Source organism: Aquarana catesbeiana, linkage group LG06 (genome assembly GCF_042186555.1).
Source record: "Aquarana catesbeiana isolate 2022-GZ linkage group LG06, ASM4218655v1, whole genome shotgun sequence".
Taxonomy (NCBI): domain Eukaryota; kingdom Metazoa; phylum Chordata; class Amphibia; order Anura; family Ranidae; genus Aquarana; species Aquarana catesbeiana.
In genome coordinates, this window is record NC_133329.1 from 32,257,162 (window position 1) to 32,277,724 (window position 20,563).

At 43.8% G+C, this 20,563-nt stretch overlaps 1 protein-coding gene across 1 annotated transcript in view; it reads left to right on the forward strand.

Annotated features, from left to right (window-relative positions):
• The window catches only part of LOC141148267 (RING finger protein 112-like), a 66,639-nt gene that overhangs the window by 21,764 nt on the left and 24,312 nt on the right, over positions 1-20,563 (forward strand). The window contains exons 2-8 of the mRNA XM_073635536.1: positions 1,631-1,750; positions 9,470-9,566; positions 13,669-13,863; positions 16,260-16,397; positions 17,441-17,545; positions 17,645-17,695; positions 18,772-18,828. Coding sequence (XP_073491637.1) covers positions 9,477-9,566; positions 13,669-13,863; positions 16,260-16,397; positions 17,441-17,545; positions 17,645-17,695; positions 18,772-18,828 — 636 coding nt within the window. The 5' untranslated portion in view covers positions 1,631-1,750; positions 9,470-9,476. The remainder of the gene's footprint in view (positions 1-1,630; positions 1,751-9,469; positions 9,567-13,668; positions 13,864-16,259; positions 16,398-17,440; positions 17,546-17,644; positions 17,696-18,771; positions 18,829-20,563) is intronic.

Here is a 20,563-nt window from a genome sequence, read left to right on the forward strand (position 1 = left end):
TTTGACCTGCCCCAGTTTGCAATAGCTTCAAGTTGTCTTAAGATCTTAGGGGTTACGTTTGGAATGGAAGATAATGCCAGGCTAAATTCGGAGGAGAAATTGGATGCTGGAAATGCAAGGGTTCAGTGATGGAAGAATTGCAAGCTGACCTACAGAGAAAGGGTCACAATGTTGAAAACTTACTTAATTCCTATCTTTCTATATGTCTCTATGGTTTTTCCGTTGCCAAAATCTTTCTCTGCAAGGCTCTTCAGTCTGTTTTTTCAACTCTTCTGGGGTAATAGACTAAATCCAATAAAAAGAGGGGTTACTTACCTGCTGAAGAAGGAGGGTGGGATTAATATGATAAATCCTAATGTGTTTTTTGATTCTCTTTTCCTTAAAGTAAATTTTGGGTGCTTGGACTCCAGTGTTGGGTAAACAGTGTTAGGGCCTTCATATTGCCTCGTGCAGAGTCCTGGATGCGGGGTGGTTCTCTCAAGAGGAAGAGATGTACTCAGGGTTATCTCCCACCATATCTGGACTCAGCTCTGAAGTCTCTGAGGAGGTGAGGGATTGAGAAAACCTACCTTGAAAATAGCTCATAGAAATTGTTATACCAGAGGATCTGTAGGACATTTTTCTGTCCTCCACTTGTACTCAGAGACTGCACTACAGCTGTTTTGGAGGAAAGCTTAAAGTTGCTGAATAGTCCCAGATTGCCCTCAAAGTTTCATGACATTGCCTGGCTGTCTCTCCATGGGAAGATGTATGTGAGGGGGAACATGAAAGGTCTGGCCGCATCTGAAAGGATCTGCCCTTTGGGCTGTAATCAGGAGGAGTCCATGGAGCATTTCTTGGTGGATTGTTGGGGAAGCCGTGAAGTCTGGAAGGAAGTAGCTGCTGGAGTTGGGATCCAAAGGTTGGAAAACCTAAGTTGCTCAGACAGGCTTTATGGTGTTCCCCCAACAATACACGGTGTAGATAGAGGGACAATGTACATCATCATTACCGTAGTCAAGTACTATTAATGGCATGCAAGGACTAAAGTTGCCATGCATAATGAACAGTTTATCTCTAGTAAAATTGCAAGTTTAGTGTTATCCGAGTTACGATGGATTAAGGGTTTGGAAATTAGGAAATGAAGGAGAAGTATAGACTTATGGAAAGGAGTCTTTTTGTGACATTTATTTCCTATTCATGCCCTTTTTTTTTTAACTGCTAAGTTTTTGACCTAAACAACATGTCAGTAATTGTTGTATTTATGTTATTTTAAGTCAGTTAGTCTGTTATTATGTATCTTGTTTGTTTTTACAAATAAAAATCTCCATACATACAGAATAAGAACAGATACTGAGAATTACACCCGACATATAGGACAAGAGAAGTAGTACTGTGCAGAGTCCATACATACAGAATAAGAACAGATACTGAGAATTACACCCGACATACAGGACAAGAGAAGTAGTACTGTGCAGAGTCCATACATACAGAATAAGAACAGATACTGAGAATTACACCCGACATACAGGACAAGAGAAGTGGTACTTCAATATTTGGATCCTGTATTATAATTTTAAAAGGAAAATGAAAGTCATTAAATTCCTGTAAATCTCACCTTGCCCAATCACCCTGCCTATATATTCTCTAGAAACTGCAGATTTATGAAACAGAAAGTCTACAGAGAAATCACTAAGAGATCACTCATCAGGTGCTCACAGCTGGTTTGTTCACACACTATGTGAGCTGGGACGAGACCGTCGTGAGACAGGTTAGTTTTACTCTACTGTTGATGTGTTGTCACAATAGTAATCCTGCTAGGTAATTTTGAGAGATTCTAAGTGCTGGCTTTATCATTGAGATGTGTTATGAATGGAAATGATCCAAGTATTGGTGGTAATATTAGAGAGCTGTGATTATTTGTGAATTTTATATTTTTTTTGTGAGTAATTTCTATATGATACAATGTAGAGATTTCCCAGCTTTATGATTATGTAAATAGCTAAACTCTGATCTGTCAGAATGGGTGACCAGGATGCTTTAGCCCTGGTTTACACTGTGAATCACCTAGTAATCGCAAAAGGAAGCGCAGCACATTTCTGTGCAATCCACATGCGATTCAGTGCGGTGCAAGTAGAAACGCGGGGTGGGTATTAAGAACATCGCCATCTTGTACTCAGTGTAGATGAAGCATCTGTTTTCCATATGTAGCCTTTTCAATACATGCACTGATTCTCTGTCCAGATGGCTACTGGCTAGAATATATATATTTTTTATATATTTTTTATTTTTATTACGGTAATTATTAAAAAAACTCATATAAGAAGTATGAAAAACGACATTGTATCCAACTAGAAGAAGTAGCCTACACATCAGGGCTCAGGAGGTATAAAATAATCTTTATTACAGAACTGAATTGTACATCCAATCATAGCCAAAATTGGAGCAATTCCCACCCAAACCACCCTAATGACAACGTTGTCCTATCCCGCCTCGTTTAATAAAACCCTTGACCAGTGGCGTCGCTAAGGGGTGGCTTTTGGGGCTATAGCCCCGAATCTGAGGCCCATAGCCCTGAGTCTCTGCAGGGGTCCCCAAGGGGAGGGGAGGCTCTCTGGGGACCCTGATGTAAGTGGGAGACTCTCTGGGGACCCTAATGCAAGGGGGAGGCTCTCTGTGGACCCTGATTTTAAGGGGGAGGCTCTCTGGGGACCATGATTTTAAGGGGGAGGCTCTCTGGGGACCCTGATTTTAAGGGGGGCTCTCTGGGGACCCTGATTTAAGGAGGAGGCTCTCTGGGGACCCTAATGTAAGGGGGGCTCTCTGGGAACCCTGATGTAAGTGGGGGGCTCTCTGGGGACCCTGATACAAGGGGGAGGCTCTCTGGGGACCCTGATGTAAGGGGGGCTCTCTGGGGACCCTGATGTAAGTGGGGGGCTCTCTGGGCATATATATATACACACACACGAACACACACACACACACATGTATATTGGTGTATATACATGTGTATGCCCACCCAAGCGTATGACTTTCTTTACTACGCTGCTATGGGCTCTAGCCCCAGATCTTTTGTAGACCTAGCAACACCCCTGCCCTTGACCATCTCATCCTCTATGTCCTTGACACTAATCTAATATAATTAATGTCCTATGCCATTTCTAAGACAGAGAACTGACCAATCACGGGACAGTTGATCAGTCAGCTATTGTTCTGCTTGGAGCAGAGAACAGTGATTGCCAATCACCGCACTCCATTCTGCTCCTCCAGCTCTCACTGGGGGGACAGGCTGAGGAGGCGGCACAAGCTCAACTGGCTTCATCTCTCAGCCTTGTGCTGAAAGATGGAGCTGGATGTCAATCAGGCAAGCCAGGTAGATCTAGACCAGGGGTCTCCAAACTTTTTAAACAAAGGGCCAGTTTATTGTCCTTCAGAATTTAGGAGGGCTGGATTGTAGCCAGCGGGGGGCAGAAAATGTCCCGGTCCCAGCATCAGTGAGAATATATATGGCCTCAGGGTTGGTGGCCCATAGGAGGAGTAGTGCCCCTATTAGTAAGAGGAATAGTATCTCATCATTAGTAGAGCTGAGAAATATTGCCCCATTGTTGGTGTCAGTGGGAGGAATAGTGCCCCAAGGGCCGGATAACGGCTAGCAAAGGGACACATCTGACCCTCGGGTCGCAGTTTGGAGATCCCTGATCTAGACAATGTTTCCAGGATACTTCCCAAGCTTGGCAGGGCTCTGCCCCATCAGCTGTTAGTGGACAAATGTGGACTTGGGACTACAGGAGTACTATAGTACCATAGACCTATGAGCATAAATTGGCATAAAACCAAAAAAAGATTTGCCCATACTTCTCTTTTTTTACAAGGTAGAATATATTAAGGTAATCACCATGCTACTATCTGTGTAACAAGGAATACTGGTAGTCTGAATATGTAAAGTAAATGTGTGAAAGGCTTGCAGCTGTGCACTGTTGTGTTTTCCCACACCTTCAAAAAAATTAAAACAAAAAGGTGCAGCGCTACCTTATTCAAAAGCCTTCTCCTTGAGAAAGGCATGTGACTGGTGATGAAATGCGTAGAGAACAGAGTCTATAATGTCATCACGCTAGACAGGAAGTGATGTGCTACGGCTTGATTTACTGAAATGCTGATTCCCTTTAGAGTAGGGTTTCTCAACCAGGGTTCCATAGAACCTAAGGGTTCCTCAGAGGTTGCTAGAGGTTCCTTCAGCAATCAGCAATTTCTGCCTCTCAGATAAGTTCCCACTGACACCATTGATCTTTGTAGCTGTATGTAAGGGGTCAATTCTTCCCAATGACCACAAGTGTAAGGAGCATTCTTCCCACTGACCATCACACTAATGTTTCAGGGGTTGTAGATATAGTCATTTTTAACAGGGGTTCCCTGGGATTGGAACCTCTGTGTTGAAAAGGTGGAGAAAGGCTGCCTTAGAGTCTTAAGGGGGCAATGTGATTTAACCCTGGCAAGCTGTATATCTGTATGCACAGATTTTAGTACACTACCAAATGTGAGTTTTTTTGGTATTTTAAATAAAATTTGAAGCATTTGAATGGTAAAGCACTATGATGGCCTTTCTGTAACTCTTTGAGCCAAATTTGAATACTGAAGAGCTATAGAAGATCTTGAAGATCCTATAAGTGCATTACCTCACGTGGTGGATTATTGAAGAATTTGGAGAGTATTTTACCATGAGATAAAACACCAGGAAGGTGTATTGAGACCTGTGAACAGGTCTGAGTGTAAGGTGAGAGCATGAACTGATTGGTGGCTGTCAGGAACCGGTGTGACCAAAAATGTGTGGTCTGCCGCAGAGAATACCAGGCACAAGTAAAATGTAAAATAATGTACTTTATTTAAAAATAGGTAAATAACATAAATGTAAACACACCTCAAATATACCAAAACTGTGTAAATCAAACAAGATAATCAAACAATGGTAATATAAATTACAGCGCTAGCAAACACAACATTAATGAAAGTGAAAAAAATGTCTTATTCATATAAAGTGACTGATGTGCTCCAATCCAACAAAAGTGTCAAGTGCTCCAGTGTTTTCAAGGTGTACCACAACACCCCCTCCTGTGTCCCCACTCACCGGATGGAATGGACCCCCAGCTTTTCAGTCTAGGGGTCACTTCAGGCTTATTAATGGTGACCAGGAATTGCAGCTTTAACATAAGATCATCAGGTAGAACTCCCCTGTTATGGATACTCAGCCAGGATAAAAGGTACCCAGAATGAAAGGAAGGGACTAATAGGTGACATCCTGTCTATGGCAGTGCTGATTGGAGAGGGGGAGCATGCAGTTGGATCAGACTAAATATAGCAGGAGGTGAGATTACAGGTATTGTAGCTTTATGTACAGTTATGGCATAACATAAAGCTACTATGACCTCACCTCCTAGTCGGACCCAGCTGCGTGCTCAACCTCTCTGCGGTCACCGATGCCACCCACAGAATGTCATCTCCTACATACAGCCATCTGCTCCCTTTCTCTGCTCCCCCCTCCCCACAGTTTGTATTCACTGCATATACATAGGAAATCACCTCCTAATCCAGCCATGTGCTCCCATTCTATGTCACCTTTCTCCCCCTAACCCCCGCACTCTGCACCACCGCTACAATACAACAGACTCAACACAGGATCTCACATCCTGATCCAGCCACATGCTCCCGTTCTCTGCCCCTGCTTCCCCCTAACCCCCACACTCTACACCACCGCTGCCATACAACAGACTCAGCACAGGATCTCACCTCCTGATCCAAACCATGTGCTCCCACTCTATGCCCCTGCCTCCCCCTAACTCCCATACTCTGAACCACCACTGCCATACAACAGACTCAACACAGGATCTCACCTCCTGATCCAGCCACATGCTCCTGTTCTCTGCCCCTGCTTGCCTTCTACCCCCGTACTCTGCACCACCACTACCATACAACAGACCCAACACAGGATCTCACCTCCTGATCCAGCCACATGCTCCTGTTCTCTGCCCCTGCTTCCCTTCTACCCCCGTACTCTGCACCACCACTACCATACAACAGACTCAACACAGGATCTCACCTCCTGATCCAGCCACAAGCTCCTGTTCTCTGCCCCTGCTTCCCTTCTACCCCCGTACTCTGCACCACCACTACCATACAACAGACCCAACACAGGATCTCACCTCCTGATCCAGCCACATGCTCCTGTTCTCTGCCCCTGCTTCCCCTACCTCCGCACTCTACACCACCGCTACCATACAACAGACCCAACACAGGATCTCACCTCCTGATCCAGCCACGTGCTCCTGTTCTCTGCCCCTGCTTCCCCTACCCCCGCACTCTACACCACCGGTGCCATACAACAGACTCAACACAGGATCTCACCTCCTGATCCAGCCACATGCTCTCACTCTTGTGCTCCCTCCTTCAGCTCCTGCTCTCTGCACTACTTCCAGTACCACCCTCTGGGACCACAGGAGCTGGTGCAGCAGCTAGGCTTGGCTACTAAGTCACTGATTCAAATCAGTGAAACAACTCACTGCAGAGTTCCAATGGATCGAATTATGAACGTAAATCTGATGCAATTAATTGTCAAAGATCCTCCCCTTTCAGAATGAGGGAAGGAGGGGGCTGAGAACAGCAACCACAGCTGATGATCTGTAACATGTGAGCTGTGCCAGTCAGCATAACTCCAAATGAGTCACACAGCACACAGAATTCTTACTATGAGTTGTGTGAGCCTGCTGAGCATGCTGAGTGACCATGTCTTTATGTTATGTGTGCATCGCACTTTAATACATGAAAGTGGTTGTAAACCCTGTTACACCATTTGTACCTACAGGTAAGCATATAATAAGGCTTACCTGTAGGTACTGGAAATATCTCCTTAGCTTTCACAGTTTAGGAAATATTCAATGTGCATACAGACAATTACATCATCGGTACATGCACTCTGAATGTCTGGCTTACAGTGCCAGACCTTCAGAGCCCATGCTGGAAATGGTGGCTCCCGCATGCATGCACGGGAGTGACGTCATTGCGGCTCCGGCCACTCACAGTGCCGGAGCCCACGAACCTGGAAGAAACAGCAAAGAACAAAGAGAAGCACACCGCTCCAGGCAAAATCAGGTGCGGGGTGGATCACAGGTGCAGACCTTGGCTCACCACTGTGGAAGACGAACAAAACAAGGAATTGGTCGCACACTGGAACTGTCAGACAGATTCAGAAAATGGTAGACGTTTCACAAGCGATAGCTTGCTTGCTTGGGTTGTGAATAAGCAAGCTATCGTTTGTGAAATGTCTACCATTGCCTGTATCTGTCTGACCCTTTTGACAATAAAGATGACATCAAGATAATTTGGAGTTCCCGTGTGCGACCAATTCCTTGTTGTTTTTTTTTTGCAACCCGGAAGAAACACCGGGGAAGATGTCAGCTATTACTGCCGTGTGTGGATGCCACTGGAAGGGCTTCATTCTAATGTAAGAATTTCATAGTGTGCTAGTATGCAATGTATCTCAGCCAATTGGCGGGGCTTTCTTTAGCCCCTTGGCCTGCTGGGAGAGCCTGTTTATTTGGGTGGGGTCAGGTGATCGGGGTTCTGTTCCACCTGGTCGACTGTCTGGGTGGACGTGTGTAATGCTGCCCCAGGCTGCTAGGCCGGAAGCCTGAGGCTTACGCCGAGGACATCTGGCTGTTAGGCTGTCTGTGGGCCTATCCAGAAGCAGGAGAAGCAGCGCAGGGTTCGGACTGCAGGATTGGAGTCCAACCGAGAGTAACAGTTCAGCCGGACGGGAAACCAGTTGTGGTCGGAAGTAGAGGTGAAGCTGTTGCCACTAAAGGACCATCCATCTTGTTACCAAAGACCACTGTGAGTAAGCTGGAGCCAGTACCAGAGCAGTCTTCTCACCAACCGGGGACGGTGAAGAATTGGGAAAACTTCAGCAAGTACTAAGCCAGGGACCAAGCAGGTAAGCAGTAGGTTAAACTTGAGAAGCATCAGTAAGTGCCAAGCCAAGGACCTAGCGGGTCAGCAGAGGTGACGCTTGAGAAGTATCTGTGAGTGCCAAGCCAGGGACCCAGCAGGGAAGCGGGGGTGACGCTTGAGGAAGATACCAAGTTATGGAAGTGGAAGAGCTTATGGGATCCAATGGCTATTGGATCTGAGAGTCTTGAGAGAGACTGGGAGCTTGGTGAGTAAAGACAGCGCCGGAGCCCACAAACCCGAAACAAACACCGGGGAAGATGTCAGCCATCACTGCCGTGTGCAGACGCCGCTGGAAGGGCTTCGTTCTAAGGTAAGTATGTCATAGTGTGCTAGTATGCAATGTATCTCAGCCAATTGGCGGGGGTTTCTTTAGCCCCTTGGCCTGCTGGGAGAGCCTATTTATCTTGAGAGAGACTGGGAGCTTGGTGAGTAAAGACCTACAGTGAGAGACTGTAGAGTGCGAGGAGAACTACTTGTGTTACCAATGGTTTAATACAACTACCGATAGTGAATGTTACAAAATTGTTGCCATAGGAGACAGCGGTCCTTCCTATACAGAAGTGGTGTCCGGCTGGAGGCCTTCCACTGTATAACTGTTTATCTATGGAAGTCGCGGAGTCTGCCAATTATCATTGCATCTACTTAAGGGTGTCCTGGCCCTAACCCGCTCTCCCACAGTTCTGTTAAGAGACAATAAATCTCTTTTGTATTCAAAAAGTGTATGGCGCCCATCACTCCATCTTGCATCACACCCACCATGCCTTGTAACCCACTCTACAAAGACAGATGTCAGCTATCCCTGACTCTGGAGGTCACCATTAGGCCCTTGGGGGTCTGGGACCTTGCTACATCAGGAATGTGGTACCAGCCATCAGGCTAGAACATGCTGTTTGGCTAATGTTATGCGCGTGCGCATAGGCATAAAATACAGATTGCTCATTTGCCTGCATGTATGAGCATGTGCACACGGCTGACAAGCGGCCTATTCAAACTTGAATCCCGGAGTCTCTGTTCCACTATCCAGGGCTGCTTGCACTGGAACTGTGCAAGAGGCCACCCTCATTATCTCAGGCTCCACATAGAGAGGTACGTAACAATCCCGTAAGACCTCAACACTGGGTTGGAATTTTTTTCCATCCTAAAGCACTTTGAAATCTCCAAACTATGGAGCCAAATCAAGGAATACCAAAATCCGGAGAAAGCTCTACAGGTAGAGTTTACTCTGGAGTACTTCATTCTGCAATTGTGCGAACTTTGTGTTCTTTCTACAACTATTTTCACATTGGCAGGGTGTCACACTGCTTTAGGTATCACTATTTCTAATTCACCCATTCCAGAGATGTGGAAAACAACTAAGTCACAAGGCTGATACACTGGCTAGTTCAGATGTTTCTACTCAAATTGAGGACCTTGTATATTAAGATATAGGATACAGACATACAGTATTCTCCTTATGTAGAAATAATTTGATTTCATCCCTTTTTACACTTAGATATACCATGCTTTTCACGCCTGCCAACTGGCTGAAGATCATGTTGACCATGTTGACCAAGATCCAACAGGCTGTCAAGAAAATGTGGATCAGACAGGTGAGAGAGAGTGGAACGTTCTTCTATATTTGAGTATAACAAAGTGGAAAAAGTTCCTGTCAGGACTGGAGGTGTAAGTTCCAGTGCTAATATCAAAGTGTTATAATTATTATAACCACATCTATGATTCAATTAAATAAAAATAAAATAAATAATATAGTCAATTTCTACTTCGTTATAAAACATATACAATAAAATTTCTTCATAAATGTAGGCCAAAATTTATTCTGCCACATATCTTTGGTACAAAAAAAAATCCCAATAGGTGTATATTAATTGGTTTGTGTAAAAGTTATAGAGTCTACAAATTATGTTTTCAACTGTCATGAATGAGTTTCATTCATGACAGCTGTGAACACTGGTCATCTCTGATTGGCTACAGCTATTTACATGGTACAGGATGCTGTGATTGGCCCAGGTACCATGTGATAGCTATGGGGAAATAGGAAACACTACTGTTATGAATGAATTGTTGACATTGTGATCATGTGACTGCTATGCAATCACATGATCACCAGACCCTGAGTATCAGGATCCGCAATCCACTGCATGACCCTAAACCTTAGCAAGCAATATGACGTACATGTACAGTATGTGTATACGTACTGCAGTATATGTACTGTGGTGGGTCAGCAAGTGGTTAAATGATTCCTCCTCACACCCCTTCACAAATGGCTCCTATGCTTCTCATTTATGAGCAAAGTTCCTCGCACACATCATATAATAAATCAGGCTTTTTCAAACAGGATGCCCAGGCAACCTGGGGGGCCTTGAAGTTTCTTCAGGGGTGCCTTGGCAAAATGCCAAAAAATTACTCAAAATTGTATACAAGCCTGCCGTTTTGAGACACAAAGCCACAGGTTGCATTTGGACACCATTACAGCCTTTTAGCTGCCGGCATCCTATTGACCATTGGCATAATCAGTTGAAAAGGAGGATGTCAGTCGCCTGCATAGCATCCTTGTTTGACCCTCCCCTTCCCCTCTCCATCAGCATTGGGGTTACATTAGCTGAGTGATAGAGAAAAATTGAGGGAGAAGAGAAACAAAACTTTTACAATAGTTTTTACATTTTAGAATGGGGTGCCTCAAGACTGTCCATCATTTTTAAAGGGTGCCTTGACTGAAAAAAGCTTGAGAAACACTGTATTAGACAAAAGGGACTTATAGTGCTCACTGGTTTATTAAAATAGTAGGTATACTGATAAAAACACACTTACATATATAAAAGTACTTCACTGTGCCATACAGCACTAAAACTGTCAGAAACCATGAAATCAGAGACAGAAGTACAGTTAAATCACACTTGTTTAATAATAAATGTAAAAAGAACAACGTAGCCAAAACATAGCCAAAGTTCAGTAACCGGAACAGATAGTCAGCCAAGCCAGAAGTCAGGGATCAATGTAGTGGAACAGCAAGCAGGATCTGGAGCCAGAAGGGATGTCAGCAAAGCAAGTCTTGAACAGGATCACAGGAGATAGTTTCTGCGATGTTGACCAAGGCGAAGGCAGAGCTCCACTGGACTGGACGGCTTAAGTAGGCTGGATCATCAACAGCTGAGTAACTGTGGAGAGATAGGAGCAGGCAATTAGCCGACAGCTGAGCGGCCAGCTCAGAGAAGGAAGGGCTGAGCCCAGCCCTGACAAAAACATAGCCTTTCCAAAGCCTTCCAGTCTCGCCATCCAGCGGTCTTGGCTTGTAAATGTAAATGCTAATGTCAACACGTGTTACGCCCCTCAGTATGGGCTTCATCAGCAGGAAACCAACCAAGCCCCTCATGTCATCACATTTTATACCTTATCCTCATCTCCATCTCAACTACTGACATCTGCTGGAGGCTCTGGAGTAAAACATCCATCATACAATATAATTGGCATCCTCTGAGAACTCTGGAATAAACTGCCACTCCTCATACACTGTCATACACTCATGTGAGGGCAGCTGACCAGCTGCAATTCTAAAATAAGTAAAATATCTAAACAAAATAAACATGAAATAAATAATGAAAGTACCTTTTATACATTCTATGAAGATCGGAGGATCACCAACCCTCCTTTTCTAGCACAAAATAGAGTATTTAAAATACCCCAGAGGATGTCTGACATCTGTAAACATTTTATGCATAAATACAAAATTCATATAAAATGAAGGCCTACTAGACTGAAACTGATAAATACTATAAACAATAAAATAATAGTGCTCTTATTATTGCTTATAGCAGTGAATTTACCTGCTATAAGCAAACATTTTTACTTAATGAAAGTGTATTTTCACTGTGTATTGTTATTAGCTGCGATTGGCCACAGCTAATCACATGCTACAGATGGGCCCTGTCTGTACCATGTGATCACTGTGACCAATCACAGCTTTCGACACAATTTTACACAATGAATGTCATGAAATTAAGCCTTCCATTGTTTACAACTGTCATGTGATATGTCATGTGATCTGCTGTGATTGGTCACAGCAATCACATGGCACCGGCACTGGGCCGGTACACTGATTAGTCATCCCCTGTATCCGGTGGACATAGTGGGTGACAGATCGGGCCGGAGCGTGGCCAATTCTAGGGGGGATGTCATATGACGTCCACCCAGAACAATAGGGTTCCTGTCTGGTCGTCATTTTACAACGACGCAGGCGGGAAGCAGTTAATGATGTCCAAGATCCTCCCATTCACAAACAGAGCGCAGCTCGCCCCCGCCCCCACTTTCTACTCATTGGCTCACTGGCTGTGATTGACAATAGCGGGAGCCAATGGCTATCGCTGCTGTCTCAGCCAATGAGGAGGGAGAGGCCTGGGAGAGCCGAGGCTCCCGTGCACATCACTGGATAGGGATGGGGCTCAGGTAAGTTTTAGGGGAGCTGCATGAATGCATGGAGGTAACAAAACTTTGAACCTCTTTCCATTTTTAACCCAACTATACCTGATAGTTTACACAGCCTATGGTTCAGCCCTGGAGTCAGTGTTCTATTTTTAGGCAAGGATAATTGATGAATGGAGTGAGTAAGAGGTTGCTTTCCTTTTCTGAAGACAAATACTCGATCCCTTCCAAAGCCTTTTTATCATACTTGCAGATCTTCTACTGCACTCAAACTCTCTCACCAACCCAACAGTTTTCACCATGTACACCTTTTGAACTAACTTGTAAGGTCCACCTAGAAAAGAGGCTAATCTCTGATATTTATAAATTCTTAATAGCTCCGACAAGTGACCCATTTTGGAAAAATAACTACATGCTCCACTGGGAAACCAATCAGGAACTCGGCTATACAACATGGCCAACTATAGGATGTAGGCCTAGCTAGGTTCTATCAAGAGAACTCCTTTAAAATTGTCTCCTGCTAGTATTACACACAAGAATGTCTTCATTCAATCTACTTCTCCACCTCCAACCTATGCTGGAGATGTGGAGACTCAGTAGGTGCTTTACACCACCTCTTTTGCACCTGTCACAAAAATACACCATTTTGGCATGCTGTGATGTCTTGGATTTCTCAACTCACTGACAGACCAAATTCTTCAGATGCGTTACATTAGCCCTTAGGAGTACTCCTAACCATCATTTTCCCCAAGTCTAACTAATTCATATCTCATATCCTGACTGTAATGAAATGCCCTAAAACACTGCATTGGAAAAGAACATATCCACCCTTGCAAAAAAGAACTCTATACATGTATTGGTGAGATCCAACTGATGGAACTCTTATCGGCCAAACTCCATGACAACCCAGATATTTTCAATGCCATATGGGAACCCTGGAGTCTCATTAAGTCAGATATATAATGACACTTTGAGTAACCTTGCTGGCACTGAGGTTTCCAGTGACTGGACATTTCCCCTGTCTTTTTGTCTTCTTTCTTTTTTCCACTCTCTTCCATTCTATCCTCTGCCCCTTTCTGGCCTTCACCAAAATCTCACCTCTCTGGCAGTATTTGCTGCTTTGTAAACACCCTGAGTAAACTGCACCTTGTTCTCTTACCCTGTATGTACAGTTTTTATATTCTCTCTCTGTAAATTACCTTAAATAAACAGTTATAAGAAGAAAATAAAAATGAACACCCCCCATATAACTGAAGACTTTTTATATATGATTAGATTCCACCTTCAGCCCTTCAGTTGGTGTACACAGATAGTGATGGAAAACTGCAGCTGAATGAGAGAGTGGTACAGAGTTGCTTCCTGCACAAGAAGGTGTCAAAGTACCCCCTGTACCTTATCTGTGGGACTGGTGAGAGGCGGAAAGGAAAGTCCACTCTACTGAATTATATCCTGAGAGCCCTTCACTGCCTGGTGAGTAAACCCGTCCATATCATATCCTGAGAGCCCTTCACTGCCTGGTGGGTAAAACCATCCATATCGTATTCTGAGAGCCCTTCACTGCCTGGTGAGTAAACCCGTCCATATCGTATCCTGAGAGCTTTTCACTGTCTGGTGGGTAAAACCATCCATATCATATCCTGAGAGCCTTTCACTGCCTGATGGGTAAACCCATCCATATCATATCCTGAGAGCCTTTCACTGCCTGATGGGTAAACCCGTCCATATCATATCCTGAGAGCCCTTCACTGCCTGGTGGGTAAAACCATCCATATCGTATTCTGAGAGCCCTTCACTGCCTGGTGAGTAAACCCGTCCATATCATATCCTGAGAGCTTTTCACTGTCTGGTGGGTAAACCCGTCCATATCATATCCTGAGAGCCCTTCACTGCCTGGTGGGTAAAACCATCCATATCATATCCTGAGAGCCCTTCACTGCCTTGTTGGTAAACCCATCCATATATCCTGAGAGCCTATTACTGCCTGGTGAGTAAACCCGTCCATATATCCTGAGAGCCCTTCACTGCCTGGTGGGTAAACCCGTCCATATCATATCCTGAGAGCCCTTCACTGCCTGATGGGTAAACCAGTCCATATCATATCCTGAGAGCCCTTCACTGCCTGATGGGTAAACCAGTCCATATCATATCCTGAGAGCCCTTCACTACCTGGTAAGTAAACCCATCGATATCGTATCCTGGGAGCCCTTCACTGCCTGGCGAGTAAACCCATCCATATCATATCCTGAGAGCCCTTCACTGCCTTGTTGGTAAACCCATCCATATATCCTGAGAGCTCTTCACTGCCTTGTTGGTAAACCCGTCCATATATCCTGAGAGCCTATTACTGCCTGGTGAGTAAACCCGTCCATATATCCTGAGAGCTCTTCACTGCCTTGTTGGCAAACCCATCCATATATCCTGAGAGCCTATTACTGCCTGGTGAGTAAACCCGTCCATATATCCTGAGAGCCCTTCACTGCCTGGTGGGTAAACCTGTCCATATCATATCCTGAGAGCCCTTCACTGCCTGGTGAGTAAACCCGTCCATATCATATCCTGAGAGCTCTTCACTGTCTGGTGGGTAAACCCGTCCATATCATATCCTGAGAGCCCTTCACTGCCTGGTGGGTAAAACCATCCATATCGTATTCTGAGAGCCCTTCACTGCCTGGTGGGTAAACCCGTCCATATCATATCCTGAGAGCCTTTCACTGCCTGATGGGTAAACCCATCCATATCATATCCTGAGAGCCCTTCACTGCCTGGTGGGTAAACCCATCCATATCATATCCTGAGAGCCCTTCACTGCCTTGTTGGTTAACCCATCCATATATCCTGAGAGCCTATTACTGCCTGGTGGGTAAACTCGTCCATATATCCTGAGAGCCCTTCACTGCCTGGTGGGTAAACCCGTCCATATCATATCCTGAGAGCCCTTCACTGCCTGGTGGGTAAACCAGTCCATATCATATCCTGAGAGCCCTTCACTACCTGGTAAGTAAACCCATCCATATCATATCCTGAGAGCCCTTCACTACCTGGTAAGTAAACCCATCGATATCGTATCCTGAGAGCCCTTCACTGCCTGGCGAGTAAACCCGTCCATATCATATCCTGAGAGTCCTTCACTGCCTTGTGAGTAAACCTATCCATATCATATCCTGAGAGCCCTTCACTGCCTTGTTGGTAAACCCATCCATATATCCTGAGAGCTCTTCACTGCCTTGTTGGTAAACCCATCCATATATCCTGAGAGCCTATTACTGCCTGGTGAGTAAACCCGTCCATATATCCTGAGAGCCCTTCACTGCCTGGTGGGTAAACCCATCCAGAGAGTTCTGCATTGTGAACTCAGGAGGTAGGTGCCATTCAGAGAATACATTTTCTCAATGAATGCAAAATGCAAAGCCTTCTCTGATTGGATGAGGTGAGGATTGTGATGTCACCACCCCACCTTTCCACCTCATCCATCAGAGACTGCTTTGCATTCATTGAGAAAATGCATTCTCTGAATGGCTCCCATGTTTAGCAGCCTATCTCTTGTATTTTGAATGCAGCAGGGCAGCCGCTCAGCACAGGACACGGAGGCAAGTGGAGATCACTATAGTAGCAGTGTCTGCATCAGTGATTTCCAGCTTCCAGGGGCTTCGGCCAGGTATGGCATATACATAGTTAAATTGGTCCAAGCTGGAATAAATGTAATTTAGTAAAAATGTCTATACCTGGAATTCTTCATTAATATGTGTTTGTCATATCTGCCTGAAGTTCAGCTTCAACCTACTGTTTACATGAAGCTGCTTTATAAAACCTACTTTTGTTTTTTTACAGATTAAGTGTGTAGAATTGATGATGATTTTCCTTTGTAGGAGAGAGGCCAGCCGGTCAGTCTGGAGCAGGATGATGAACCCCTCACAGGGTTTGAATGGAGAGGTGGTATTGACAGTGTAACAAAGGGGATCTGGATCTGGAACAAACCCTTCATCTTGGAGAGGAATGGGGAGAAGGTTCGACGGAGACGCTTTTTGTTAAATTATATAGGCTGCTATCTTATCATATATAAAGATGGACAAGTTATTAGGGATGTAGTCCTGCCATTATCCAAGCTTTCTCACAAAGAAAATCTCAAAGCCTCTCTGGTGCTGCAATGACTGCTAGAACAAATAGACAGCAAATCTGAATTGTACATGTGGATCATCTCAGGATCACTGCCAATCCATCTGTGGCTCTTAATTTGTCTTTAGATAAATTGCTTGCTTGCAGTGGTATAGGAGGAGGTCCTCCACCCATCCCAAGAAATAATACTAAGAGAAGTCAGTGCCAAGCCAACACAGAGCTGGTAACCCTATAGGCAATGATAGTAGGGTCATCACAATCATCACTATCCAGCACAGGTTCAGTACCTGAAATATAGGAGCAACAGGTACAAAAAAGTGCATGTCCTTCTAAAACTGGTTCTGGGTTGTGGGGTGGAGGTTGGGCTCTTTCCTGTTTCATTGGCCCAGAGGATAGGTTGGAAGGGTAAAATTGTAATTGCAATCTTACCTATCTTGGATATTGGTAAACAGACACAGTGTGACAGGTAAGAAAACCATACATTACATATGCATCGCATTCAACTGAACTTATTCTGTAATGTTTTGAATTCAACTGTGAGTGTCAGGTACATACCCATGAATTATAGTCACATGGGTAACTGTATGAATGCTGGGGTATGTTCCTGACACTCCTTAGAACTAAGAGCCACTAGGATCAGTGGTAACATTTCATCAGTATCACAGAAGAAGTCCAGTTTAATATGATTAAGTACTAAAAGCTATACCATGATCTGGATAAATGAGAATCTTCACAGACAACTTACAAATAAGCTTTGGTCAAATTCACAGTTTGTTAAGCACAGTTGGATATAATAGAAGTACAGTATCAATTTTTTTTTTTTTTTTTTTTTTTTTTAGTGAAACCATCTATTCAAAATCTGATATAGTCTAAGGCGTGTCCTTTGAGATTGGTTTATTGATTGCTTTGGTGACCATTTACCTTCTCCTCACAGATGGCGGTATTTGTCCTGGACACGGAGGGCTCGCTGGATATCGAGGGTGACCGGGAGACCTGCCTTAAACTTTCTGCACTGTCTATGCTACTCAGCTCACATCTGGTATTAGATTCTAGATTTCATCTATGGTATATTAAATTCTCCAGTAATGTTCTGAGGTATCTGTTGATAATAATGTGTCATCTTATATGTATTCTGCAGATTATAAATGTGAATGCAACTCTGAACACCACAGAACTGGATTATCTGGAGGTAAGTGGTCTATGAGATCCCATGGTTTAATAAATAATACAAATTGGGTAACTTTAATGGATAGTCAATGGTCCTCCCTCTATGTGGTTATATTTCCCACATTTAACCAGGTGTGTGCCCACACTGTTACTGTTACGCTGTTACTTAAAGTGGTTGTACACCCTGTACAACCACTTTTACCTACAGGTAAGCCTATGTTAAGGCTTACCTGTAGGTGCTGGAAAGATCTCCTAAGCCTCCACAGTTTAGGAGATATTTACGAAAAAGCCGAGCGCGATGCATAGTAGCCCCTTATGCTTTAACTTTGCAGGGAAATAAAGAGGAAGTAAAACCCACCAGGGTTTACTTCCTCTTTAAAATGCAGAATGCAACAAAGGCATATTCAGACATGTTTATGACATTGACATCCACTGTAACGGTAAGCACAAATTTTGCTCGGTGCACTAGTAAAATCCCTTAGCAAATAAAAAAATCCTTTTGGTCATTTGTGGCATTTTGGTGTCCTATTTTGTGACTATCGCTGTCATTGTGGTTAGTACCTGTGTACGACTTTGTGGCAAAGGCAACCTGGCACCTTACAAAGCCAAAATAATAACTCTTTACAATGGTTCAATGGTGAAACCTTGACATACATTGGACTCCATGGGCTAAAGTAGCTGCACCAATCCATACTATTTGTAATATTCCTCAGGCAGTGTCAGGTAAAAATGTTTACCAATTGTAAAAGGTCAGAAAACTGTGAAAATAAAGTGAAGTTAACGGCAGATCCTTTATGAGTTAAGCCACTATTCCAAGAATGCAAAAGCTCATGTGATGCAGATTGATAAGTATTTCGATATAAGGCCACCATTATTGGACACCACCTCTTTTTTGAAGGGTTTCCTCAAAATGATTACCTCTCATGCTCCTCTTCATTTCTGATTTACATTGCAGGCCTGCTGTAAAACTATAACATCATATCTACCTTGGTGTAAAATATTAGTTTGATCAACCATACTCAATGTAATAACAACCCATTATGTAAGAGAATCTCATTAGTATATCTTGTTTTTTTTTCTTCTCGTTGATCTTTCCAGATGTTTGTTAATTGGTCCAAGCTGATGAGAGATTCATCTTTACCACAACATCTGCAGGTAAATGAAGCAGTTTATTATCTCATAGAGGTCTTTTACAAGGGACTAAACTTCCTATGTGACAGTGGCAGTCTCCAAATTCACCACTGCTGTCAGAATGTGATGATGGTGCTCCGAACATCATCCTACACAGAAAATGTGTAGGGTTACAGAACAGCAACCTAAATGCCTGCAGAATGAGAGTGATCACCACTAGGATCAGTTAACTCCCCAGTTAAATCTATTACACACACAAATCATGGCTGCCACTACCTTGTTTCTACCCAAAAGACCCAGAGTATCTGTTGTAGCAATCCTGATGTAGCACTACCTCCAAAAGGAGCAGATTGGCAATTTGGGTTCTCTGCTCTGCTCCTCAACTCCAAGTACAACCTCAGCCCCTCTGGCACGCCTGGTTGAATGAAAGTTACTGCATGCACTTATAGGAACACAACTGTGGATTCCTTTAACTCAACTGTAAATTAGTATCAGGAAAGAGACACAAGACTCTTTAGTGGTAAATGAACTCAATGTATTGGTATGGGTTAGAGTCAATAGTGTTATGACCATAAATGAGCATACAGAAGGTAGGTTCAGACACAACCTGATAGATAGTATAATCACATTATCAATATAACTTAGAATAGAGTTCTTTACCACTAGACTGGAATTAACACATACATCAGCAAAGTCAGCAATAAACAGTGCATATAAGCATTTACTGCAGTGTGAATTATAATACTATAACTAGTCTAGAGTGCACTCTATGAGGATGGCTAGGATATGATGCAAAGTCCCCTGAGAGGTATCTCTTAGCATAGGCAATAAGCAAAGGTCTCTGTGTAGCAGCTGTAAAGGGACAGTCTTTAGTCCTAACTCTTCAGCCTGTTAGCGTTGGGGTCCAGTTGAACCGTTGGTGCACATGAGAATAATCCCAGTTAAGCCTGAAGCCTGCAGGCAACAATAAAGCTACTAGATGGCTGTATGATCAGTTCCCAAAGGGCTCAGTATCTCTAGCAGCAAGTAGTAAATCCTCACAGCAGCAGCTCACCAGTTCCAGAGGTATTGCAGCTCATCATCCGGTCACACACAATTAGTCTACTCTCTGCTCTGCACCCAGGTTACTCTAGCTGTCAGCACTCCCAAACTCAGCACTCTGGACCCCACTCAGGTCGCTGATATGCTGCAGTGATGGTGCACACTGGACAGAGATGTGCACTATCCATTCTCCCTCACGACAGGAGAAAGTTGTGTTCTGTACGGCCTGAGAAAATTAAGCTCTTTCCTCTTCCTGGCAATCTCCCTTTGGGAAATGTAGTTCAAAAGCTCTTGATTACAGTCGAGTCTCAGATTCAGATTACTTTATTAACCCCAAAGAGAAATTGTTAAGATACAGTTACATTCAATGAAAGCAACACAAAATCACAATAATGAATGGAAGCATGACACAATAACAACAATAAAATTACCAATAACAAGTAATACCAAATAAAACAGCTATACTTTAAAAACATAGCTAACCTAATACCAACATAATATAAAAACAACTTAATAATCTGGCTCATAAACCAAAATAATTCTTCACATGCAGCACTCACAGAGAAGTAGACCTCAGGACTACAATTCCCACAGTGCAGTGCTGCCTGACTCAGTCTGTTGAACTCTTCCTGCTCAGCAGCTCCCTTCTCTTGCTGATATAGCTATTACCAGTTCAGCACTGCAGGGTAGCTGCTGTAGAAAGCAGCTGCAACCAGTG